Consider the following 27688-nt stretch of genomic DNA (forward strand, 5'->3'; position numbering starts at 1 on the left):
CACTGGCGAACGCCGGGAGCACGGCCGTCTTTCCAGCTCCTCCCCCGACTACAACCGGCTGCTCTCCCCAGCTACCTAGCAAGAGGAGGCGCGATTCGGCTCGAACAAGGCCCACGATGCTAAATTGTGTCGACTACGGCTTTCCTGCTGGGGATGAGAGCGATGGAAGTGGTGGCGAATGGGACACTGGATATTCCAGTTATACCAGGAGTCCAGATTCCGAGGTTGTGTTACATTTAAAACGAACCGATCTGTCAGTTCTGTGCCAACCGCTGACCAAAGCTAAATCGCTAGCGTTAGCCTGCTAATTAGCTTAGCCGGCTAACGAGCTTCAGCCAGACGGTTAGCGTAACGGCCGAGCTAGCTTAGCTAACCCAGTGGCGCTGGTTAAGTAACGCTAAACGAACCTTTTTTCTGTGGAGAGTTTGGTCATATAAGCAGCACTTAAGCTGCTGGAGTGTAATAAACACCCACGGCTTTTCCGTGAGTGTCCTCACGCTCCAGAAATGACCGTACTCAAGAGTCTCAGCTCAGCCTTTAGCGGAGCGCTGCTAGAAATATTTAACAAACGCGCCCCTGATGAGCTAGCCTAGCTAACGACACCTGAAACGCAAGGCGTGTGTGTGGTTGACTGGTAGCTGGTTGTTTGAATGTCTGACGTTTCCTCGCCTTTAGATTAAGGTGTCCTTGCATTGACAGCAAATGAGAAAAATGTCCCCAGCGCTGTCATGCTGATAGCAAGCTAGCGTTAGCTAGGGAGCTAACGTTAGTAGCTTAACTGGTTATCTGTCCGGCTGCTTGATGCCCCCTCCTGGACCCTGTGGGTCAGCTAGCAGACTTAATGTGAGCTTATGTTTGGTTGCAGGGGTCGGGGTCGACTTTGCCCGGTGATGACAACGTTTGTGCCTTGAAACGAGCCATCGCTGCAGGGAATGTCGAGCTGGTTCAGCGGCTTCTGGACAGTGGTTGGTATTTTCAGTTTCGCAGACTGCTCTGTAGGATGTCCAGAAGTATCCAGACACCCATTCTAACCCAGTGAATTCGGTGACTTTTAAGATTAAGTGACCCTTATTAGTCCCATAACGGGGAAATTTCACCTCCGCATTTAACCCATCCGTGAAGTGAAACACCACATACACACTAGTGAGCACACACACACACTAGGGGGCAGTGAGCAGACTTGCCTGGAGCAGTGGGCAGCCCAATCCGAGCAGTTGGGGGTTAGGTGTCTTGCTCAAGGACACCTCAGTCATGTGCTTTCGGCTCTGGGGATTGAACCGGCGACCTTCCGGTCACGAGGCTGGTTCCCCAAGCTCCAGCTCATGACTGTCTCCTTTAAAGGGAGACTCCAAAATAAGATTTCACTACTTGCTGCATCCGTTGTAGGCATTGCATACTTGCATCCCACAGCAGTCTGTGAAGTGAGATTTGCTGGTTAAAACATTAAGAAAAACCCTTTGGATGATGTTTGTTGAAGGTGGGAGGAACATTTCGAACAGCTTTGGGGTTTTGAAATGTTACAGGAGGAGGGCAGCAAACCAAAAGCAGAAGCAAGCCAGGTAGTGACCTGGCTGTCGATACACCTTAATGTTACCTTAGTTTGACTTCTCTAATTCTTTATTTTATATAGCGCTTTATCAAGGACCCAAAGACGCTTACAATTCAAAGTAAATAGATAGCACACCTAACACAGACAACAAGAGCACAGTAATACAAACAAAGAGACAAGGCAGTGTATGGGAGGTCACATGAAGGAGCGTAGCAGACTGAGGGCAGGTTATGAGTGTGGTGAGGCAGAGCAGTTTACATAAGAAATGCTGTATAATGGCCTGGTCAGTCATTCAAGGCATGAGGGAGGTTATAGGCAAGTGCAAACAAATAAGATTTCGGGTTAGACTTGAATATGGAGAGTGAATTGGATTGTCTGACCAGTAGTGGAAGAGAGTTCCAGAGTCTAGGGGCAGATCTGGAGAAGGCTCGGTCACCAAAGCCTTGGAGGTTAGATGGTAAGTAGTCCAGCTGAAGACGTCCTGAGAGAGCGAGAGGGTTTATAGGTAAGAAAAAGATGAAAGTTTAAAAAAAGACTTGTCTCCCATATTATTTTGTGTGAGGTAGGAGGAACCTTTGAAAAACTGCAACCGCATTGGGGTTGATTTTTGGGAAAGAGGCTGTTTTGCTTTTGTTTCATTAGCTGGTGAATTCAGAAGGAAGTCTGATGGCCAGTCACTGTGAGGGAGCAGTATTGCAGCCCTATAACTGTAGTAGCTGTCTACAAGTCGTTATGTACACAATGGAGAGAATGAACTACTCAAAGTACACAAATCTCAGCTAGGAGACGAGGAGAACGACAAGCTAAAAGCTGAAGTTAACGAAGTAACTGCTTGGCTACCTAGAATGTACATTCATGGCATTTGGCTGACGCTCTTATCTGATCATTTTACACAGGTAGGCCAAGTGGGTGTTAGGAGTCTTGCCCAAGGACCCTTATTGGTATAGTGTAGGGTGTTTGCCCTGGTGGGGGATTGAACCCCAGTCTACAGTGTAGAAGGCAGAGGTGTTACCCACTACACTAACCAACCTAGACAACCAGTGGGGTTAAGGGATATAATGTTGTGTCAGATTCCTTCGTAAGGCTGTTTAGGCTGTAACCCTTTATGATGCAACCGCTGCTGACACAGACCTTGTATTGCACATGCAACTTGTGTAATTCATTTAAAAAATGATAATAGATTATATAACCTTGGAGCTGGACAAGGTCACAATGGCTGGGCTGAGTTGGAGTGGCATTTGTGATTCCGAACTGTTAGTGTAATATCAGTACGTGGCTGAATCCCATCAGATCCCCACAACAGTGTTCCAACATCTAGTGTAAAGCTTCCCAGAAGAGTTTGACTGCTTGGCTTCACTGCAATCAAGCACAAGCACATCTTCATTGTCTGTTTTTTTAACCTTCAGTTTATTAATCAGGTTTGTTTCTGTTTGAATTAAATGAAAATCTACAATCATATTCGGTCTGCATGCTATGATAGAACACCCCTGAGTTCATGCCTCATTTGTCTCTGTGTTCTGTCAGGAATGGACGTGGAGACGAGACTGGGCTTTGGGTGGACTCCGCTTATGTGCGCTGTCCATGTGGCCCATTACGACCTGGCACAACTGCTGCTGGACCGTGGTGCGAGTGCAAACTTCAGCAGAGGTGAAACTCTGCGCTCATCCATGCCGTTCTTCTAGATTTGTTTCTAAATATGCTCTGAAACTAAACTTAGGCTCCTGTAGGCCTTCGTGATCCAGCATTTTAAAGCTCCACTTATCTATGATGTGTAGTTGAGGCTGAAGGGTAAGACACGGGTCTGTGTCTATATCGATGTTGGAGTTAATTCTGCAGTTATGTAGGAAGTTTACTGAGTGTAGAACAGTATAAGAAGGACGGCATGCTTTGCTGACATGACCTTGCAAAAGAAAACACAACCAGGAATCTAGAGTGGAAACCAGGACTATCCTTTAGATTCCGCTTGGGTTGCACCACGAGATCGTCAAACATCATATACACATGATGCATCATTGTGAAACGTGCATCAGAGAATGAACAGAATCGTGAATAACATTTGAGACTTAAACGTCAATTAGACTGTCAGAAAGGACCAGGAAGAAGGTGAGAGCTGTCACTTTGGCACTGCGTCAGATGACCTTCCAGTGACTCCAGCCCTTTCTCTCAGTTGTTGGAGATATTAGGGTTTTTGTAACAGCCGCAAGGAAGGAACCCTGCGATATCAAATCAAAAGAACACGGCTAGACTTAATCCTTTAGGGGCTGAGCGCTTGCTTTTCATTAATGCGTTCTGTGTTGAAGTGGGCCTATGCATATTCTTTTAATTTCAGTCCATGTGTCAGCAAAAAGATGGCAACCAAGCAGAGCTTTCTTCGGAGTGTTTCATCTGACATTACTTAATGGCTGTGACGCAAAAGAGGAACTATTGAAAACATGCGATTAATCTGCCGGTGTGTTTTCAGTTTACACGTCACTTTTCTGTTTCTCTTAAAAATTGAAGGCATCTGGAGGCCCCTGTGAAATAGGATGTTGGTGGTAGAGTGAATGAAGTAATTTAGACAATTCCTCCATATCCAGTGTGCGGAGTCGTGGGGGGGTGGGGGGTGGTGTTGATAGGCCGACTGAGGCTGCAGGCTTTGGAAGGAAATAATTAAATGTGAAAGCAGCGGCCGCTTCCTAGCCTGTGTTCCGCTAAGAAAGGGAAGAATGCAGAAGTGATTGATAACGCCAGTACACAGAGCGTGATGCTGGCGTCATTTCGTTGGCCCAACACCGAAGGTTTATTTATTTTCCTGTTGACCGCAGACGCAACCAGACTGAGTTTGCATCCTAGCCTTAACCAGCAGTGCTGCTGTAGTCTAAACCTGCCTCTAATCACAGCAAATAAATCTGCAACACGACTGTGTCTACACACAACAGCAACACCATGTCTCAATTACCTTAAAGAGTCACGTGGCCAGATCTTTGGGCAAGTTGCGTCTTACTGTAATGAGAAGCCTTTGGAATGTGGCAACGTTGGCACAGTGCTGGAAAAGACTTGCCTGCATAATAATGCAGGAATACTTGTGCAATTCTGTGATTACATCTTGCTGTCATACTACACTCTGTTACTAAATATACAGTCAGCTACAAAACTCTCATCGCCCTAGATGAGTAATAAAATAATGAAAAATGTATTTGTCTCCCTCCCTTTGCCAACATCACAGCGGCGAATCGTTTCTTATCCTGCTTGATGAATTTTGGGAAAACATAGCGAGCAGCCTGACACTACATCTCAATACAGAATCTCCCCACACCCCCCAGGGTCCTAGGTCCTCTGTTTTGGACTTTCTTTTTTTAGCTCAATTCACAGATTTTTAATAGGGGTTTTGGTAAGTGGACTGAGATGACCATGTCAGAAGATTCTGTGGTCACTGAACCATTTTTTTTTGCTGGACAATCCAGCAAAAGTTTTAGCTTTTGGACAGAAGCAAACATTTAAATTTCAAACCTCAGTTCATGATGTTTTGTATCTTAAAAGGTTCCCGTTGGCCTTTGAGAGAAAAACGCCCCCAAAACATCCTATATTCTCTACCATACATAGGGGTGTAGATATGAGAGATGGAGATAAAGTAGTTTTTTTCTACAACCGTCCTTCTTACAGCAGGCCCAGCTTTAGTGTTTGTTGCCAAAAAATTTTGTTGTCTCGTCTGACGATAGAACTTGTTTCTAGTCGAAGTTTTAGTGCTGTCCAGCGAAGTCTAAGGCCTCTTTTCCACTGCAGGGCTGAACGGTTCTGAACACGGAGAGTAGCTGTTCCAGCGTGTTTGTTTGGCACAGTTAGCTAAACGTACTCGAGGCCACAGAACCATTTGATGGCGTGATGTAATGCCCGAGCTGTTCGCTGATTGGTTCTGAGTTTATATTGGTATTGTGCTTACAGCATCATGATGCTGCGCGATTTCAAACCCGAAAGCAATCAAATAATTTTCGTTTCCTTGAGTGAATTATAGCTGCTCACCACAGAACAGGTTCGATTCTGACTAACAAAAGCTTTACTAGCACACATTTACATGATAATGACTCGTATCTGAGGAAGCCAGTTCGAGCAGCTGATGTTGGAAGAACAGAAAGCCAAAAATCTAAAATCTCCTCTCTGGTTTCTGAAGCTGGAGCCTCCTAGCTAAGCTGATGTTCACCAGCACCACTGTCCTCGCTAACTTAGCTTAGCTAAAGAGAAAAACTGATAAAGGTGAAGTTGACGGGTCGGTTTTGGAGTGACGGAAAGCTGAAATTTGGACCTCTTCTTCAGTGTTTTAAGCAGGAGCCTGCTAAGCTGAGCTAAGGCGAGGTCACAGTGCCTCCTACCGCAGAAAGGGCTCAGTTGTAGTGAACTGGTGATTGAAAACACCAGTTTAGGGGATAAAGACTGAGCACAAATTTCAATGACTGCTGTTAAAGTGACAGAAATGCTAATGTATTTGTCCAGCTACAGGAAAAGCACACCTCATTGCAATCTGTTTCAGTAACAAAATACTCAAATCCCACCCATTTAGAGGATAAACAAGATGACAGCGCAGTGACAGATGGATTCACACGTGTTTTTGGGGTGGGAGGTATGTGGCTAGCTGTTAGCCTGTTAGCAGTGTTAGCCATTTGTATGTATAGTTTTCTTGGGTATTTCCTGGTTCTGATTTAGCGGTACAACAAATGGAAACCGAAACCGTAACCAGTCTTATGACTGCAGACCAGCTCTGAACAGCCCAGTACGGCCCTGAGAACCATCTGGCTCAATAGTGGGAAAGTGGCCGAAGTGCTTATGATTTTGATTAGATTCAAGAAATGGCTTTTATTTTGGCATACCTTCCATGTAGTTTGTTGAAGTGCAGGTGGTGCTTAATTGTAGACTTTGGTGCCCCTAAAATGCTACCATCTTTTGCAGATCTTCCGGGGAGATGTTTGCCTCTCTAACTGTGTGTGGGAGCAAAATAAAAATGCATCTTTTCCAGGCATTTTCACTACAGCTCTGGTTGTTTCAACTTCTTAAATATTGCGCTTGTGGTGGATGTAGACATTTTCAAGCATTTAGCTGTTTATTTTTATGCATTTATATGTAAACTTAGCAGCTGTTTGCTTGTCTTATCTCTTTTCATGTCTCTTGGAGCCAGACAATTACACTGTGTTGATGGCTGCGTGCACAGCAAACTCTGCTACTGAGGAGAAAATCGCCAAATGTGTAGCTCTGCTGCTGAGTCGCAATGCTGACCCGAACATCTACAGCAGGTAACATACAAGCGCATGCTCTGATGGCATGTTTTGAGTTTGAGACAGACAGGTGTGTCAGTTTATTAATTGAGAGCACTGATATGCCAAATTGTACTTTTCACTTATCACTGAGGTCATAACGTGAAGGGAACTTTCCACATGTGACTTCAGACGAGTATGAAACCAGAACGTCCACTCTTGATGTCCAAATAGTAACATTGGTTGGATAATGTTGGAAACAAGGTGGTGATAGTGTGCTTGTGTTGCGCCCATGGATGGTAAGTATCTTTCAGGCCACCCCCAGCTGCTTATCATCTGCTTCCAAAGCTGTGCACATGACCCAGTGTCAACAAGCATGTGTCTCAGTTGAGTGGTAAGAAAGTGATTGTATCCTGTCCAGACAAAATATTTGAAGAACAGTAAAGAGATCCAGAGGGAAGTGGGTAAGTGATGGGTGTTGTCAAACACTGCCCCTCTCCCCAAACTTCAGAAGACTGCACTTGTCTGGCATTTTGCAACAGCTGCATTTCCATAATGAGTCTGGTAAACAAAATGTTGTGTGCTTGCAACGGTATTGACATGCTGCATGCCTGCATTATTTCCTGTAGAGTTTTTTTTCCCCAAGTGGTAGAGATCTGTAGTCCTGAGGAACTGAGGCAAGCGTGAAGCTTGGGTCGATTTTATCCACTGGTGTACATTTACATTTATTTACATTTACATTTACGGCATTTGGCTGACGCTCTTATCCAGAGCGACTTATAATTTGATCGTTTTACACAGGCAGGCCAAGGTGGTGTTGGGAGTCTTGCCCAAGGACTCTTATTGGTATAGTGTAGGGTGTTTGCCCTGGTGGAGGATTGAACCCCAGTCTACAGTGTAGAAGGCAGAGGTGTTACCCACTACACTAACCAACCTGAATGTACATATTCATATGCTCACGGTAAGTGTTCAAAAACGCTAAATAATATCGGAGTCATATACTCATTTGCGGTTATTTGGGCTCAAAATCATCGGCATTGTACAGATCTTTTCTGTAGTACAAAGCTTTTCATTTATTTTTGTAGTTTGTAGCCCTATAGAAGTGTGTTATATTACAGTCTTCACTTTTTACAGTTTATTCATTTTCTTGTATTGGCATCAATAATGGCATATATACATGAAAAATGTCAGCTGTCTACATTGACCCAGAATTCCCATATCATTGTGTCCCGTTTCACAAACATGCAAAATCACAAAATTTGTGATTTTGAGCTGATGAGCTGCACAAACATGCAAAATTTCTTGAATACTGCAGTGAAGGGATATTGGACTATGTAGGAAGTATAAATCCCGCATTGGTGATGTTCTAACATGCTGTCAAAAATGTGCCACAGTAGTATAAACCACAAACTGCAGATGTTGACTTTTCGACAGCCTGTTGGGTTCCGGACGATGTAGAGATTTTCTCCGTGACGGTGGTGCATTACAAATACAGTAGGATTTGCCCTTTTTGAGCGATGTCGTTCTTTTTCAAATCTAACTTTGATTAATGATCATCAAGTCACATCTTCAGAGTCTTTTAGGTATTTTTTATAAACACAGTGACACGTTTAAAGGACCTGAGCACAGTACATTTTGACAACTTTGCACTAGGATTAAATGAGAAAGTAAACCCAAATTGTAAACATATCATCTAGATCACCCCCAAATTGCTAAGCACACAGTAGCAACCCAGTCTTCAGTCATATTTTAGGAGTCATGCATGCTAAATAAATGAACCAAGCCAGAGACGTGTGCATGTTAATGGTGTAATGTCAACACTCACAATGATTTGCCGGTCTGTGTGAACACTTCCGTCTTAGTTTTCAAAAATCTCCACTCTGGGAAGCGTTTTAAGAAGCATATGTTCTTAGTGGCCGACAAAAAAAACGCAGAGGAAAAGCCTTGTTTTCAGAAATGTCCCGATACGTGTGGACGAGGCCTTACTTTCCATTCAAATTAGAAACACCTACCTCGTTGGTTTGTTTTATAGTTGTGAAGTTAGACAGTAGCTGATAATTGCTGCACAGTTTGTTAGTCATCCTCTAGTCCTTCATCAGTTGTCAGCGTCTGGACTGAGGACGCTGTTGACTGAGTATATTTTGCTTGCTGGACTATTCTCAGTCCAGCAGTGACACTGAGGTGTTTTAAAACTCCAGCAGCGCTTAAAAGGACCTGATAAAATGAGCAGCAAGTGTAGATAGGAGGTGGGTTTCATTTCTTAAGTGCCCATTTAATGTATTTTACAGGGCATGGGCTACAGATCGGGCACAATCAAGAAAGCAGATAGCAAAGGAAGCTTCTTTCAACCATTTAACTATTCAAGTGTTTGTCTAATGTTGATTTGTTAGAAATAGACAAACGTCAGAGACAAATCCCGGAACAGCGAAAGTTCCTAAGAACATCCTATAATCCTCTAAACAAGCATCTTGACCAGCACAGGTGATTTATGATGAAGTTGTTTATGAAGGTTTTCATGGGTCATTAGATTATTAGGGATAGGACTATGTTATTTTCCTTAGAACTGGGTTATTTGGGTCAGGTGCCTTGATTCAAGCTCAGGTGACGTCCCTTACTTGGTAGACTGTTGTAAAACACTTGGTAAAAAAGCAGAAACCCTTGCACGATACTTGTCCAAAGGTAGAATATGTAATCCTGATAAGAGGTCAGTGATTTTTAATGCGGCACAGTCGTAGGATGCTGCCCTAGCCGCATGAATTTGTCAAATTTCTGTACTGCTAGATCTGCCCCAGTCAACTGAAAGTGCTACAATTATGACATAAGTGTCTAGGACAAGGGCATTTAATTAAAATTCAGTAAAGTCCAGAGAAAATATCCTCAACCAAAGGTCCAGAACACATCGACTTGCTTCATGATTCAGTGCCATATACTGTATGCTGAAGTAGCCTAGTAGGTATATCAACATCTTATATAGTCAACAACTGAATGTCAAATCAAATAAAGTACAGTTCAGTCATATTTCAACATTTATTGTCATTTTTGTCTTTTTAGACCAGGGCATGTGAAATAACTTCCCTCTGACTCACTTTCTTGTCTGACTGCTGTTTCTCACCTCTCACCTGATTGGCTGAGTAGCGCTATGTGTGATCTTTATAACGCATGCCATTGGTCTGTGAGTTCCCCGGACTGTTAAAGTGGTACCATAAAGGCTAGGAAAGTTACACAGGCAATGGTTTTCAGCTGTAGTAGTCTTTAGACATCGCTTAGTGTTTTTATAACCACGTTTGTCGTTTGCAATGATGTGTGCATCTTAGAAAAATTTCATGTAACTTGTATAGCCTAGTTTTTTTTGTTGCCTATTATTGTCTAAAAGCAATCCTGTTATACTTATGTAGTCTCAGCACCCTCCTCTTCTATTAAAGAAGGAAGCCCCACCCTGTTAAATGCTGAGGCTGAAGCCAGCAAATACCAAATAAACCTAAGCATGTACCTGAAAAGTCTTGCTGCATAAGCTGCCTTGATAGTCTTCTTCTTTCGGCTGCTCCCTTTAGGGGTGGCCACAGCAGATCATCTGCCTCCATCGTGCCCTATCCACTGCCTCCTCTACTTTCACACCAACCATCTCCATGTCCACCTTCACTACATCCATAAACCTTCTCTGAGGTCTACCTCTTTTCCTTCTACCCGGCAGCTCCATCTCCAACATTCTTTGCCCAATATATCCACTATTCCTCCTCAACACATGTCCAAACCATCTCAACCTGGCCTCTCTGGCTTTATCTCCAAACTACTCCACCTTCACTGTCCCTCTGATCTGCTCATTTCTAATCTTGTCCAGCCTCGTCACTCCCAACGAAAATCTCAGCATCTTCATCTCCGCCACCTCCAGCTCAGCCTCCTGTCTTTTAGACAGAGCCACAGTCTCCAAACCAAACATCATAGCAGGACGCACTGCTGTCTTGTAGACCTTCCCTTTCACTCTTGCTGCTTTCCTTCTGTCACACATCAGCCCTGACACCCGTCTCCACCCACTCCATCCTGCCTGCACCCTCTTCTTCACCTCTTTTCTACACTGTCCATTGCTCTGGATGGTTGACCCAACATATTTGAAGTCATCCACCTTTACGACCTCTACTCCTTGCATCTTCACCTTTCCACCTGCCTCCCTCTCATTCACACACATGTATTCTGTCTTGTCTCTACTGACCTTCATTCCTCATAAGCTGTCTTGATAGTAAAGTCCACTAAATTCCTTTTGCCTTCACATTTGGTTAGACTAGATCCGACTGGCTGTAGTTGTAGATTTCTTTCCTTTGGAGTGGAACAGACCGTAATTTTACAAAGCTACTCTGTATTGTTTTGATTTTTTAATGAAAGATGCGTATGCTAATAAGATAAGACACACTTTTATTATCCCGCTGGGGGAAATTTGCATTGTTACAGCAGATAAAGAGCAGTAAGTAGACAAAGATGCGCATCATACAAAATACAAAATATAAGCTATACCACAGAAATAAATAAATAAACAAGGCGTCTGTTAGCAGAAAAATATAAAAAATAAAAATAGAATTAAGAAACTATAAATTTACAGTTTACACATGCAGTTGTATGGATATTGCACATCTCTGAGCAGGTAATGACTGGATATCGCACAGTAATTGTAGATATTATACAGTAATGATTATAGATATTGCACAGAACTTGCGTATGTATTGCCCTTGTACCATTCTGGCAGCAGCAGATATTGATTAGATTAATTAATTAGACATTAATTAGAGGTAGGATAAGATACAGGTTTATGTGGTGTGTTTGTGATGGAGTGAATAGCACATAATAGCACATGCTGTCTGTTATTAATGATTTTAGCACTTTTGAGTGAAATATTGCTTTATGGTGCTGTGGTACACCACATTATGGAATTTTGCAGTATTGCATTTGAACACACACAGGCTATTTAGCTCAGTGGTGTCTGATATTTTCTGAAGGTATTTGTTGTTTTGTGTAAATGCAGGTAAAAACAGTCTTAATGGAATGTGTGTTTCACTTCTTGTCTCACTCTTCGTCTACAGTAGACTGAGTAATGTTATGCTGCTGCTCTTATCATATTGTTTCTCTGCAGAGGAGAGAGCAAATAATAAAAACAGCTCCAGGGAACACTTGGTTTAAAGTTCAGAGATAACATTGAGTTTTGCTTTCATACACGTATCTTAATAATTCAGTGATATAGTGTTGAATTCAAAGAGGAATTTAATGTTGTCCAATTTTTAGAATTTAAGATTTTTTTTTGTTTTCCTGAAATTTGGCTGGCTAATTGTGGAATTCGTTCTCATCTCATACAACCACTGTAGCACCTTCACAAGGTCAGAATACCACTTTTCATGCTTAGACCGTTTAGGTTCCACATTGAGAAAAACAAGGAAAGGATAAGTGACTTCAGGGAAGCACCTCTCTATTGTTAGTCAGTCAGTCAGTCAGTCAGTTGTTGTTGTTGTTAGCTTTGTGATCAAGAATATTGCACTACTGTGGCTGTCACGTCTGGAATTTATCCTCATAATTAAACTAGGATATCATTTTCTCCTCTCTTAAGGCATAGAGTGACCATTGAACGGACAAATAAGGGTACGTAAATGCAGTGAATAAGGGCACTAATTCATTATAGTTCATCTCCGTTGAGCTTGTTTTCCTCAGTTGAGCTTGAACACTTGTGTCCATTCAGATGCCGTGTTCTCCAAATGTTTAACACATGATGCTAAACAGAGGTTTGTTGGCCTACACACAAAATAGTCCATCCTCCACGTAACGCTGAACAAACTGATGTAATTGATCTGATTTAGAAGTATAAAAAAATCAGAGTTGAGTATTTTGTTTTTTTACTGGGTAGTTTTAGCTGAAATCCATTTCATTTCATTTCAATGTATTACATGACCAAGCGAAAACATCCCCGACCTAAGACAAAATGATTTCACACACAAAAAAAAATGGCCTGCTTCTTTTTCTGGTGGAATCAAAACACTTGGTAAAAAAGCAGAAATACTTGCAAGATGCTTGTCCAAAGGTATATGGATACCCCTCCAAATGATCTTCAGCCACACCCTGTGCTAACAGGTGAATAAAATCAAGAACTTGACTTTACAATCTCCATAGACAAACTTTGGCTGTAGAATATGTAAACCTGATAAGAGCTCAGTGATTTTAAATGCGGCACTGTCGTAGGATGCTGCCCTAGCCGCATGAATTTGTCAAATTTCTGTACTGCTAGATCTGCCCCAGTCAACTGAAAGTGCTATAATTATGCCATAGAAGTGTCTAGGACATAGAAGGTCCAGGACATAATACTTTGACTTGCTTCATGATTCAGTGCCATATGCTGAAGTAGCCTAGTAGGTATATCAACATCTTATATAGTCAAAAACTGAATGTCAAATCAAATAAAGTACAGTTCAGTCATATTTCAACATTTATTGTCGGGAAGGCAACATTATCTCAGATGACGCCGAACCGTAGGCCTCAGCATGTGTCAGTAGAGGGATATACTGTATTGGAGGACACCAAGCAGGAGGCCTTGGTATATGTACAATACTGAACTGAATTTTTGTACTGAAATTCACAGTTTTAGGCCATGCCATTAAGCGTGGCTTGACCTTGACAGAAAGTGTACAAAAGAAACATAAGTTGACAAACTGTAACACACATTTTTCAAAATCCCAACAAGCCTGTTTGAATTATTTCTACACAATAACCTGCTTATCTTTCAAATGGGAGAATCTTTCTTCAGTCGGCAGTTTATCATATCATTGTAGTTTTTGGGGCAGTCGTGGGCTGGAGGTTGGGGAACCGGCCTCTTGACCGGAAGGTCGCTGGTTCGATCCCCAGAATCTGTCGATCCCTGAATACTGTCAGTACTTAACAGCACTTTCCACTTGCATGATTGATCACAAAACAGCAAACTTAGTCCTGTTTAACTGGATTTAGCACAGCAAAGTATATGTAACGTTAAACACAAATAACGATGATTCATAGTTTCTGATAGAATTTAAATATTGCGCTACTGCTACCATCATCTCTTCCAATCTACCCAGCCAAAAAAACAATTAATGGGACATATCATGTATATCACTTCTGATATTATGTGATGGTCCTTTTTTTTGGCCAAAATGCTCAGCTCTACCTTTTTCTGACATGAGTTATAGTTTTTGCACATACAAAACTCTGGTTAATAATTTAAAACAGGATATCATGTGTGCTTGGCTTAGGAGCGCATAAAAATATCAGAACCATGTCATCAGACAGGTAACTGCTTAAAACCTCCTAAACGGTATTGCTACTGCTATTTATTACCAGGGTCCAAGTTCCAGGCGTGTTTTTCTTGTACCTGCTTTGTTCTGTGTGTCTGACAGACTCCCTATGAATTTCAGGCTGCTTCTGGTTATATAACAATTCCCTGGTTGCAGTGGGGCAGTCGTGGGCTGGAGGTTAGGGAACCAGCCTCGTGACCGGAAGGTCGCCGGTTCGATCCCCAGAGCTGACAGCACATAACTGAGGTGTACTTGAGCAAGACACCTAACCCCCAACTGCTCCCCGGGCGCTGCGGATCGAGCTGCCCACCGCTCCGGGCAAGTGTGCTCACTGCCCCCTTAGTGTGTTTGTGCTCACTAGTGTGTGTGTGGTGTTTCACTTCACAGATGGGTTAAATGAGGGGGTGAAATTTCCCTGTTTCGGGATTAATAAGGGCTGCTTAATCTTAATAAATTAATTATTAATTCATCATCATTTGGGACACAGTTTTTTCACATTTCTCACCTTTTTTAAAGAGTATAGCAAAAAGCAGAAATGTTTCTGAATGTTGTGAATGAAACCGAATCCCGTAATATGATATAACGTCGTTCTGTCCATAAGCATTAAACTCAGCCTAAGCTGTACGGTCATCATGAGATTAGAGCTTTGCTTCCGGATTTTTTTTTTTTTTTTTGGTTATCTACCCACACAAGCAATTGACCTTATTGAAATTCTGATCAAGGTTAATAATTTATTTCTCATTTATTTTTGTGTTGCACACTGTGATTGAATCATTATATTCATGTTCTCCCTCTACATCCTCCAGTGAGGTATTGGTCACCATTACCTTCCCAAAAGGTGGAATATCGCCAGTACAGGCTTTGCCTTGTATTAGATTTGATTCTATCGATTTAGCAAACTTCCTGATTGTTGTAGCATCACCTTCAAAGAAGGACACCCTGGGAAAAGGTTCTGGAGCCGTCACACATTTGTCACCCGACTCGTCGGTGGAGAGGAAGTGCGTACCTGGCTGCAAGATAGTGTCATGTTGACGAATAATGGTGCTGTCCCTCACCTGCGCGTGATGTCAGATCTTTTTCCGGTTTTGGACCTGTTCTCTGGGGAAGTGTCAGTTAAAGTGATGAATTGCTTGAAAGCGTTCCCATAGACCAAAACTACATCACACACAGACCTCACCTTGCTGTGTAATGTTTGATGAGAGGTTCTGCTTTCCATTGTAGTCCCATAAATATTAGTCACATGCTGACTTCCCTGACCGCACGCTGGGAATCTCTGGACTTCTCACGATTCAAATAGATTATATTTCAGGCTACTAAGATGCTTTTCTTTCTTTTAAATAGCCTGCATTAAGATTTGCTGTCAATAACTAAGAATAAATGTGACGTTCAACTGAATTAGTTCAAGCCAAAACATAGAAAAGCAATGAATTATTCCTTAGATGTTTACAAGGATCATCTTCTGATCTATGTAAACCCAGAGCATTAATAGAGATGTTATTAAGCTGAGTGTATACAAAATCTTAATTTATATGGTACTTTCTGTTGGGAGGTGTCTGTCCCAATCCTAACTGCTAAATTGAAAACTTATTTTATTTTGTGTTTTTAAAGATCCTTTGGCTTCTTTGTATGTCAGAATGTTTTGATTGTGAGTTTAATCTTTAAATAAAATGAACTTTATTCAATAATGTAATGTTCTGCGTCTTCATGTCATTTTTGGTCTGTAGATATAGCTTTATTTAGGTTTTAGTTTAGCCACAGCCCTGAATTTTAGAGCAGTAAGTGGAACTGCGTCCCTGTCCCTCATGGTCACATTTGTAAGCAGGTAGATCCCATTGTTTTGAAGTAAGTGCTTCCCAAAATCTGAAAGTCAGTGTTGAACTTGAATTGTCTCCACTGAAACATATTTTCTCTGCTCAACGCTGCGTTTCCTAGTCATGTACTGGCTTGTGTTTCTGAGTTCTCTATTACTGTAAGTAATACTGAATTAGCCCGATAGCAGCCTGATAGGTGGTTGTACACAACTCTGTTGTTATGTAGGCTTATGTTTACCACATTTCAGGACTTTTATTTCATGTACATGAACATTGAGAATAATTTGTGACTGTAAATGTGTGTCAATAAGATCCTGCAGGGTATTTTCCTCATTCAAGCCACACTGTGCCATAGTACCCTGTTTTATACCGTCTCTGCCTGTCCATGAATGTTTCATACAGCAGGCTGAATGCAAAGGGTATGTAAAATATGATCGTCTTCTCGGAAATTGATTGCCAAATCTTTCAAGAGAAAATTGTGATTCATTGAAGAATTATTTAATTTTCCCCTAATACTTTCCTATTGATAAGACAGAAGGCCTGAAATGGTTGTACTGTTTGTTTTTTGTTTTTTTCTTCATGTTTTTATTTTACTTTTTTTTTATTTTATGAATATCCATTCGCTCTATATCGTCCTCCCTGTTTGCTTTATATGGAACTTTAGCATTGAAGTGCTGTAGTACAATTGAATATAATCTTTTTTAAATAATTGGGGGCAGTCGTGGGCTGGAGGTTAGGGAACCAGCCCCGTGACCGGAAGGCACCGGTTCGATCCCCAGAGCCGACAGCACATGACTGAGGTGTCCTTGAGCAAGACACCTAACCCCCAACTGCTCCCCGGGCGCTGCGGATTGGGCTGCCCACTGCGCCGGGTGTGCTGCCCCCTAGTGTGTGTATGTGGTGTTTCACTTCATGGAATGCGGAGGTGGAATTTCCCTGTTGTGGGACTAATAAGGGTCTTAATCAGTTTAATAAATTAACCAAATAAAAGTTAAGATTGTTGAATGTGTCAAATATTCCCACAGCATGTTCTCCACCTTACACGAGTTTTTAGTTTATCGATCTTCTTCAGACATGGAACTGTCTGCTGTGAGTGTTCATAGATTATTTTTGTGGTAAATTGTGCTTCACTGTATTAGAAGACTTTTATTTAATCCATGCACTTTTTTCTTTGGAATACTACGCATGTAATATTATGTACAGGCAAACGACTGAGGGGTAAAATGGGACACAGCCATTCTGACCTGGCTGCCTCTCGCACACGGATGCTTGATGTGCCCTAAACCTGCTTTTCGTCCTCGTCCAGGAGCCGCATGACGTGTCTGATGCTGGCAGCCAGGGACGACTACTGTCAGGTGATCAATCTCCTGGTATCTCACGGAGCAGAGTTGGACTTTCAGGATGACAGTGGCCACACGGTAATGTACAGCAAAGTGCATTTGATGAATAATTCAGAAAACGTTTACTTTCTGCTTTTCAATTATAGAACTAGTCTTTTTTTATTCTCCTTAGGCACGTCATGCTTATAATTGCCTGATCATAATTATTATTATCCTATCAATAATTATTTTAAATGGACTGAAATTATTTTCCACGTTTGTTGGACACAGTTAGTTAAATTTTGAAATCATATCTGCTTTGTGTCTGATTCGTGAAACTTTCATTTGAGTGCGAATTGTGAATCGGCTTCAGTGCCTGAAATCAAGCGTCGGCCCCACGAGTGCTTAATTTAAATATCTTTTACGTTAAGTACTCCCTAATTCATACAGTTGTTCCAGTAGGAGCCAATAAAGCAACAGCAGTCAGAGTGGCCGCTGGCTATGCTTCTAGGTGGAATTTGTGGTCCAGCAGTGAGTGCAGTTCGCCCCCTACTGACCAGACCTGTAAAAATGATGACCGCTGAGAAGAATAAATTGTGAAATGAACAAACATCAAAGTTGTTTTTAAGACAGTATGATGTGGTTATTTTTGTAAAACAGTACATGTAAATGCTGTGTTATTCCAATGTATGAGATGCTTCTGCACTAGCTGCGTTTAGCCTTTTTTGGGTGGTGTCAGTAGCATAAACCAAGAGCACAGTGTGAAATACGGAGTAGCTGCCTTTGTTTATACCATTGCGTGTGTAATCAATCAATCAATCAATCAATCAACCTTTATTTTGACTCGGAAGTACATTGAGGGCAACCCTCATTTTCAATGTAGCCGAGCGTTTACAAAAACAGGGATTGACATGACAAAGAAAATAATAACTACATTTAATCATTTTAAATTAAAAGAATGTGTAAAATAAGTCCATTCATGTTTGTACAGGATTTATGCTGAGTGCATAAATCATTACTGTTATTGTTATTTTATATTTTTATACTTATTTTAGGTATTATAGATGATATAACAGTTTTGGTTATTTAAACCAACCACTTTCCAGGTTGTTACACTCAGATTTACTCACACTCACTCGGAGCGAGTTTGATCATACATATGAAAATTGAAAATGAAAATGACAACAAAACTGTGAAATTTATATACGGTCATATTCTGATCACATATGATCGTACGCAACTTTGATCAAATTGGGCCAGTGTGACGTGGGTTGATTTTAATGAATTGGTTTTGGGCATATACATATAATATAGAAAAACATAAATTATGCTTATATTACAATATATATTAAAGTGCATCATGGGTTTTGCAGCCAAGTTTTAACTGAAAGTTCTGACGTCTGGCTGGTGCTTTAGTGGGCAGCGGTGAGTGATGCTCATTTGAGCTTAAGCTGTGTCTGTTGTCCGTAAGTGAACAAGATAAGGACAAAAGTATTGGGACACACCTCTTAAATACTAGACCCATGCGTCATGCAGTCTGCCTTTACAAACATTTGTGAAAAAAATAATATGGACCAACTCCATATTAATGCCTCTCATTTAGAGTGAGATGTCGTAATTGCTCCTGTAGGTGTCCCAGCACTTTTGTCCATATAGCATAGCTGATCATCCGATTTGCCCACTTTAGGCTTGCCCTTATTATAGTTACGATACAATGAATAAAAAGGGCAAATTGTTCATTGTAATTAATTACATAGCAACTACGTAGCTTTAAGTGTCATCTACTTTTGGTACACCAGAATTTTCTGTAGTGATCCAGGTTTTCTGTTATTTCAGGCACTCGTTTTAGCTGTGCAGTACGGACAGAAAGGAGCAGTTCTAAAACTGCTTCAGCTCGGAGCAGACAAGTCCATCAAAACCAAAGCAGGGAAGACAGCAGCTGACCTGGCCAAAGAGCTCGAACACCCTCAGGTATTTGACCTTTGGCCCTGCGCCTAACTTCACCTCATCTGTCAAATGGGACTTAAACTTTGCAAGTCTTGTTTAAAATAGGACTATCTTCATCAGACATCCGATACAAGGAGGACAGATATCATTTAACTAGTTTTAGGGAAGCCACATACATAATATATGTGGAGCAATCTTGAATTGGAATTGTTTGAGCATCTCACTGTTGGGTGTATATTTGATCAATTTGGAGTATTGTGTCTTGGCTGGAAGCAGTTTGCTTTACTATACGCTGCAGTTATGTTTGAACATTATAAACAGTTGGCTCTTCTTTAAACCCATGTCTCAACAGATCTTCAGGATTCTTAACTCCTCTGGAGATTCGGCTGATAGCGGTAGAGCGCCGTCCAAAGCAGAAACGCTGTTTAAATTTCTCAACCAAAACCCTGAATCTCTGTCCGTCTCAAAAGAGAGGTACAGTCAAGCATAGTTCTGTCAGATTGTGGCTAAAGCTGTGATGCCCTCTAGTGGTGGCGGGAAAAGATGGCATAGACTAAAATTGAGAAACTGACAGCGTGCTGTATTTCTTTCTCTGGTTTCTTGCAGTTCCTCTAAGCTTTGTGATATTGAGCTTCTGCTGCACGGGCTGAACCTGGAGTACCTCTCTGATGTCATGATGGTGAACAGACTTCTCACGACTTTGGCATAGAGGGCCCCAGTAGAGTTTCTAGTGCTCATCAGACTGAAGCACAGATAATGCAGAGGAACTTAAATAACCTTTTTTTTTTTTTTTCCAGTGACCCACTGTTAACCCTTTTTATTCTGAGGTGAGAAAAATAAGTCAGCACACAGTTTGAATATTATTTTCATTTCTTTCACATTTTTTAATCAGGAAAATGACATCACCTGGAGCTTCTTGTTAACGATGGAAAAGGAGGACCTGGAAAAGGTATTTTCACAGTGAAGGACGTGTCACTTTCAGAATACAGACATATAAAAGATATTGCAAACAAAGAAGTTGAGTTTTTTTCTTAAACAAATGTTTAAAAGAAGCTGATAAACTCTTGTGGTGTGTCTGATGTGTGGGTGGTCCTTCAAATGAACATTTCATGCCACACCTTGATAACATTCCATGAACTACCATAAGCCGCAATGGCTCAGCGGTTTTGGAAGTGTCTGGGGCAAGTCCAACCCAAAGATCCACTTCTATGCAGGCTTAATGAGTGATGGAGTGTTATGGTGGTGGCTGAGGTACTCATTGTAATCAGAAGTTCTCTTAAGGATGTTGCAACGTGCTTTTCCAACTCAAACGACAGCTACCGTCTTGGTTTATCTGCATTTTCGCAGTTTCTAGTGTTTGGATTAAGGTCTCCTTGGATCAGTATTTTTAATGACATTCATTTCAAAAGACGTTTTATGTGTTTTATGATGAGACCATAATTATTCAGTATTCAATTAACAGATATGGTTTTTATGCTCAGGGGGAAAAAAATAAAGAAAGGAATTTTTATGATTCAATTTTCTTTACTTTTTCTTTTTTGTAATCAGAAAACTCAAACTGTGTGGGCTAGATGAACACGTGGAACACACTAGGATGATTCCAGTACTGTTAGTCACAATATAAATTATATTAATCTATTTAAACAACATAAATGAAGTGCTATCATTTAAAGTAAGAATCGGCGCTCAAATGTGTGTTTGGCCCGAAAATCTATGATAGTAAATACTTTTACATTTACATTACAATTATATTAATAAATATGAAATGCACTGTACATAAACATTTATTTATGCTCACATAAGTGATTTTACTTGTGTGTTTTTTGTGTAGATTGGAGTAAGAGATCCTGAAGACCAAAAGAAGGTTCTTAATGCCATTCAGGAGATTCACCTTGACAGAGTGGATGTGGACACCTTGAATGAGCTTGACAACATAGATAGTGGGTAAGACTCATTGCATTAATCTTGTCCTGTACTTTTCTTTCTTGTGTGGATGCATTAAGGTGCATCTGCATTATTAACTTCATCTAATCTTGGACATTCGGTAGCTATCTTCAGCCTTGAAGGAAAAGACCTGAACTTTACCTTTATAACATCAAGCCACGTTCTCATTGTTTGAAGTGGGATGACACAGGGTTTCCTTTCAAGGCTGTCGTAATGGTTTAAGCTCTAGTAATGATTTGTAAAGTGAGGAATGAGCGAGTGCGTTTTCTTCATGCCTCATGTTTTGACCGATGGTTGTGAGCAGTTGGCCCAACTGCCATGTCTTTACTTAATGAAGCTAATCAATCTGTGATTTTCTTTATTCAGACCTGAGGGTGTACAGTAAGGGCAGAGGGACATGCAGTAAATTCTGCATTTAAATCCTCTCTTGATAGGTAGTCTATAAACACACGGTAAAGGGATATAGAGTTATGCAGAAATTCATGCTGAGGGTTGGTTTCCTGGCTAATGGGATGTATGTAAACATGTTCTCCACCCTTTCAAGTTCATCAGGTACCTGTATGGGGAAGTTATTTCCTTGAAATAATTTACAGTACCTTTTGAATGTTGTTTTTCATAAGTTACAAGGATTAGATGTAGGTACAAAAATATACATTGATATGAGACCATAAAACAACACTTTGCCCCCTGTACACGTGCCCTGACTGTAAGAGGATGGATCTGCCTGTGGTGCCTGTTAGGACGGTGGCTCTTACCCAGCACTTAGTCCTCTTGCCAGAGCCTATCACTCATTCGGTCAAAGAAAAACTAACAAAGCAATGCTCAGAGCCCATCTCTCGTCTTGGGGGAGATAGTAACTCCACAGAGTCTGACAGTGTTTACCACAGCCTCTGACAGAGTGTTAGGAGAAGAAAACGGCTGCTTTGGGAAATACCCGGTTAAGATAACGCTATCAGCATCGCTGGGTTTCTGTCAGCCATTACAGGGGTTTGACATGGTAAGTGATAGAAGAAGTGCTTCAAGAATGCTGTCACCGAATGAATGATGCTGTTTGTCATTGACAAAATATTTGCATACAATCATTGTTTAGTCAGGTCCCAAGAGAAGAGTTTTGTGCAAAATACTTAATGTGAAACATTGGCTCACATGTCCCTCGTAACACTTGCTGAGATCGAACCTTCAGTCAAGTTTTGCTAAAAGCCGAGTTGCTTTTGTCCTTTAGGAGTGAAGAGCTGTACAACTTTCTGATCAGCCTGAGACAGCAGTGCTGTTACCTGACTGAGACGGTGCAGGATGTCATCAGCAGGTTCCCCCACAGCCCGTCTGAGGTACATTTGCACTTGTGCAAGATCTAATTTTCCCTTCTATCAGATAACAAGCATCCGCCTTTCTGGCCCATGTTATTTCTACAGAATTCATATACTGTACTTTAGCAAAAAGGTTAAGTGATTAAGATTAAGTGACCCTTATGAGTCCCACAACGGGGAAATTTCACCTCCTCGTTTAACCCATCCATGAAGTGAAACACCACATACACACTAGGGGGCACTGAGCACACTTGCCCGGAGCGGTGGGCAGCTCGATCCGCAGCGCCCGGGGAGCAGTTGGGGGTTAGGTGTCTTGCTCAAGGACACCTCAGCCGTGTGCCGTCGGCTCTGGGGATCAAACCGGCGACCTTCCGGTCACGAGGCTGGTTCCCTAACCTCCAGCCCACGACTGCCCCACTGCAACCAGGGAATTGTTATATAACCAGAAGCAGCCTGAAATTCATAGGGAGTCTGTCAGACACACAGAACAAAGCAGGTACAATAAAAACACGCCTGGAACTTGGACCCTGGTAATAAATAGCAGTAGCAATACCGTTTAGGAGGTTTTAAGCAGTTACCTGTCTGATGACATGGTTCTGATATTTTTATGCGCTCCTAAGCCAAGCACACATGATATCCTGTTTTAAATTATTAACCAGAGTTTTGTATGTGCAAAAACTATAACTCATGTCAGAAAAAGGTAGAGCTGAGCATTTTGGCCAAAAAAAAAGGACCATCACATAATATCAGAAGTGATATACATGATATGTCGCATTAATTGTTTTTTTGGCTGGGTAGATTGGAAGAGATGATGGTAGCAGTAGCGCAATATTTAAATTCTATCAGAAACTATGAATCATCGTTATTTGTGTTTAACGTTACATATACTTTGCTGTGCTAAATCCAGTTAAACAGGACTAAGTTTGCTGTTTTGTGATCAATCATGCAAGTGGAAAGTGCTGCTAAGTACTGACAGTATTCAGGGATCGACAGATTCTGGGGATCGAACCAGCGACCTTCCGGTCAAGAGGCCGGTTCCCCAACCTCCAGCCCACGACTGCCCCAAAAACTATAACATTACATATACTACATATACATATATAAATCCAGTTAAACAGGACTAAGTTTGCTGTTTTGTGATCAATCATGCAAGTGGAAAGTGCTGTTAAGTGCTGACAGTATTCACAGTATGCTTGGAAAAGCTTGTTGTGACCTGTTGTGCCAGATAGCTTTTAATGTTACATAAGAGCTGCACTTTGCATCGGTGACACCATGTACCCTTGATATTGTCAAAAATGGTACATTAAATTTAGAAAAGAAATGCTGTCAAATGTAAAAAGCAATAAAATTAAAAGTTGAGTGCATCGTTTCTCTTAACCAAGCCAACATTCCTGTTTACCTTTTGGATTGACAGCTCGTTCTGACATGGGATCCGAAGAAGGAGGCTCAGGCCATTTGCACAGAGTTAGTGGCTCAGGCTGGAGACCTCCAAAAAGAAGTGACCTGTCTCAGGGACCTCCTCAGCAAGGTCAGTAACTTCCATATTTCTTTGTGCATTAGCTCTGCATTGACAATCCACTGAAGACAGAGGCTGACAGCAGACGTCTTCACAGCTCATAACTCAGAAGCAGTGCTCAGTCTTTTGTAGAGAAAAGAAGCATGAAGGGTGGGCGCTGGTGGAGGGCCGTCAGGGGTGCCTTCTGTGTCAGGCTGGAATCTTGACAGCGAATGGAGGCCATGTGGATAGACTGGCAGTGTGCCGAGAGGAGATGTGAGCTGATGTGGTTTATCTTATCTGCTAGTGCTCCCTAGGAAGACCACAGAGCATTTCTACAGATCTCGTCAGTCTCGCCACAGTGGGATAGACAAAAAAGAAACAGCCTGAGGTTGTGCTAGTTGTTGCAGAGCTTGGTCCTGCTGTGTTGATCTACCAAGAAAGAAGTGGTCAGCAATATGGTCAAAAATGATGCTGCAAAAATACCAGTATTGCCCAGTCTGTGGTCATGTTGGCCAGTATTGCCCAGTCTGTGGTCACATTTTTTACCCTCAGAGCTGTATTTCTTTACTTAGTAATTGTTCAGTGAAGCATAAGAACTGACGTAGCTCAAATAAAATACATTTTTTTTTGCCTGCTAACATACATAAATGTACAATAATGTACTATGGATCTAAATCCGATTCCCTGTCTAATTAGAAAATTCACTTAGTTTAACCTGCATCCTTTGCTGTGTTCGCACAGCTTGTATAATCAGACAAAAGCATTGCCGGTAGAATTGGATGCTCTGCGTGATCCTAAGGTGACCGTGCCATTGCTAGACGTCAGCTAGATGGGTCTAAAACAGTGGAAATGTGTTCTTTGGAGTGATGGAGCTGGGACAGGAGCTTGTTTACCACTGTGTTACGTCACGTGTCCTTTCGACAAAATAATCGTTTGGGGGCTGAAGACTCTACACAACCATGCGAGGCCATTGTTTGCACTTTATAATCCACCGCATGTTTTCAGTGAGAGACAGGTCTGGACTCCAGGTCAGGCAGACTATTCTAGCTCCCATACTATTTGATTACACAGCCATACTGTTTCATCATGTGCAGAATTTGGCTCACTGTTGTCACATTGAAATAAACTTGGACCCCCGCAAAAGAGGTGTTTTCTAGAAGAATGTGTTGCTCCAAAATGTGTATATCTTTCAGCGTTAATGGTGCATTCTCAGGTCTGTGAATTACCCTTGCTATAAGCACTGATTACCCCCCCACACACACACACCCCCACCTCCCCAACCACGTCAAACCTTGGCTTTTGAGTTTTACCCTGGTAGCAGTCTAGATGATCCTTTTCTTCTTTGGCCTGGAGAACATGAGGTCCATCATTATGCAGCCAGTATGAAAGACTCATCAGACCGCAGTCGACATTTCTGCTGTGCATCAGTTCAATTAAGCTCATTCCCAAAGAAGTGCATTGATGCCTTTCGGTTCTGGTTTTTGGCTCGCCTTTTATGCGCAGAGGTTTCTCCAGATTTCCTGAATCTTTTCATGCTCTTATGCACGATACAGGGTGACATACCAAAAATGCTTCCGATCACAAATTGATTAATGTTCTTAAACTGTCAAACTATTCACTGATACATTTTTTGGAAATGTGACAAGCTTCGACTCATACTTACCTGGATGCTCCTTTGATACCCAAGCATGATTTGCATCACCTGTTTAAGACGTTTTTGGACATTTCACAACTTAATTAGTCTTAAATCGTTGTCCCAAGTTGTTTGGGAGCTTTTTTCCCCAAATAAGCACGTATTTATTCATGAAATAAAATGGTAAAACTTTTTAGTATTTTATTTATTATTTTTATTTAAATACAAGTCGAAGTGAATTCACAGATCACTGCTTTCTGTTTTTATTTGCATTTCACCTACTGGTCCCAACTTTCCTGAAATTGAGAGCAGGAGAGCAGGATATGTGACCAGTTGGGTTCCAAGGATCTCCACCCATTTTTGTGCTGTCCTAAATTTTGTGCGATCTCTCTCAGACGCATGGACCTGATCATGGATGGACTTTTACAGTTTTATTGAATCTAAGCTCATAACACAAGCACCTTCTTTAGACACCGTGTGCATCTGATTATGGTAACTGATGATCTAACCTTATGATGCTGCTCTTTAGATGGATCCCACACAATACTCCTTCCAGCCTTCTCTGCCCAGTTCGCACGCGAGCAAGAGGAGACGAGTCCTGAAGAAGATAGTTGTGGGTGTGCTTGGGGCAGGTCTACTCCTACTGCTGTCAAGACACTTCAAGGGCCACCCCTGAGAATTATTTTATGTTTATCGTTTGAGTTTTCTGTTTTAAGTTGTTGCCATCGGCGGTTATTATATATTGTCTGTAGTGATGTATCGGGGTCTGAGCCTGTTAAAGCTGTGCTGTGATGGCTCTATTTGTGTTAAAAATACATTTGTTCAAGTGGGTCATTTCAGCTTTTTGTTCTTCTTAACCCGTATATTGAATGTCAATAAAACTTTCAAGTTCATGTCTCTTGCAATCACATATTATCCAACAGAGCTTTGTTATAATCCTGATTTCCAGAGGATAATGAGTCTACACAGAACTCTGAGGCTGCATAGGGGCTGTTCAGAAAAGTTGTTGATGGCTGTTGGGATGTTTTTGTTTTGTGGAAAGTAGCAGAGAATGCACATACAAGCTGCTGTCTATGGTGCTGAAATGCCTTTTTGTATCGGTTAGCTTTATTTCCTTCACCCAGTGCCGTGCAATCAAGATCTTGTTTTGTATCGCCAGGCATTTTAAAAAGAGACTCACATTGGTGATCAGAGTCAGCGCAAAATGTAGTTTAAATAACCATTGAGGAACTGATGTAGTTCAGCAAAAGTCAGTTGAAACTCCAAATTAATAAAGTAATAATTGATTGTGTGTTGCTGAGCACAGCAAGAATATAAATCATTAAAGTCGTGGATGTATTAAGTGCCTCCCCTTTGAGGGCACTGTACAGCGCTTTAACGTTAGTGTTTCCTCATCTAATGCTTTCTGGTCTTAGTCCAACTCTTAGTGTAGTTTTAAGTCAGTGCATTCTCTTTTAGCAAGTGAAATCAAAGCGGTTACCTTGGTTTTGCTGACCATTCTTTTGCACACCTTCATAGTGCCGGTCAGTGCCTGGAGGTGACTCTGTAAGTCTTTGGGGGAAAAATATCAGAAAATGACCAATGTTCAAAAAATGCGACAGACCGGAAACGTCTACACTGACGCTACTGTGTAGAAGTCAGAGACCACCCTTTATGTATTTTCCAGTCAGAATTGGCTTTGAATGCATATCAATTTTTCAGGAAGAAATTACACCATGTATACACTTCCATAAGAAAGGGGAACAAGTGACGAGACGGGAATTTCCAAAACGGGAAAACTGGAGAACAAAGAATTATTGGAAGATACATAGAAAATGGAACTCCTACCACTTGTGTAAGACCTGGTAGACCACCAAACATGTCACCATCGCTTCCTTAAAGCATTCATCTGTGACAGAGAGGACAGTATCAAGTTCCGCTCTTCCTTCAGATCTGAAATTAAGCCACAGGTGTTTCGTCCTTCCCCTGTGAGAAGACCGCTTGGTACTGTGAGTCTGAAAGGTGTAGTGCAGCTGTGCAGACATTTACAGATCAAGCTGCTGGTCTTCTCAGAGCAATGGACTGACCAGAGTCCAGACATAAACATAATTAAGTGTGTTTACTTTGATCATGACAAGAGGAAAATGCAACCAGCTTTTAAAAGACTGCACGTTAGAGGTGTAG

At 41.5% G+C, this 27688-nt stretch overlaps 1 protein-coding gene across 1 annotated transcript; it reads left to right on the top strand.

The window, feature by feature from the left end:
• On the top strand, positions 1-26418 carry asz1 (ankyrin repeat, SAM and basic leucine zipper domain containing 1). Its single transcript, XM_017697150.2, has 13 exons — positions 1-224; positions 866-965; positions 3074-3196; positions 6696-6810; positions 17184-17295; positions 19033-19167; positions 19496-19617; positions 19750-19822; positions 20036-20092; positions 20975-21087; positions 22310-22415; positions 23809-23922; positions 26055-26418. Exons 1-13 carry the CDS (start codon positions 117-119, stop codon positions 26199-26201), a joined length of 1425 nt encoding a protein of 474 aa, XP_017552639.1. The 5' UTR covers positions 1-116; the 3' UTR covers positions 26202-26418.
• The last annotated feature ends 1270 nt before the right edge of the window (positions 26419-27688 follow it).

This window comes from Pygocentrus nattereri, chromosome 7 (genome assembly GCF_015220715.1).
Source record: "Pygocentrus nattereri isolate fPygNat1 chromosome 7, fPygNat1.pri, whole genome shotgun sequence".
Classification (NCBI taxonomy): domain Eukaryota; kingdom Metazoa; phylum Chordata; class Actinopteri; order Characiformes; family Serrasalmidae; genus Pygocentrus; species Pygocentrus nattereri.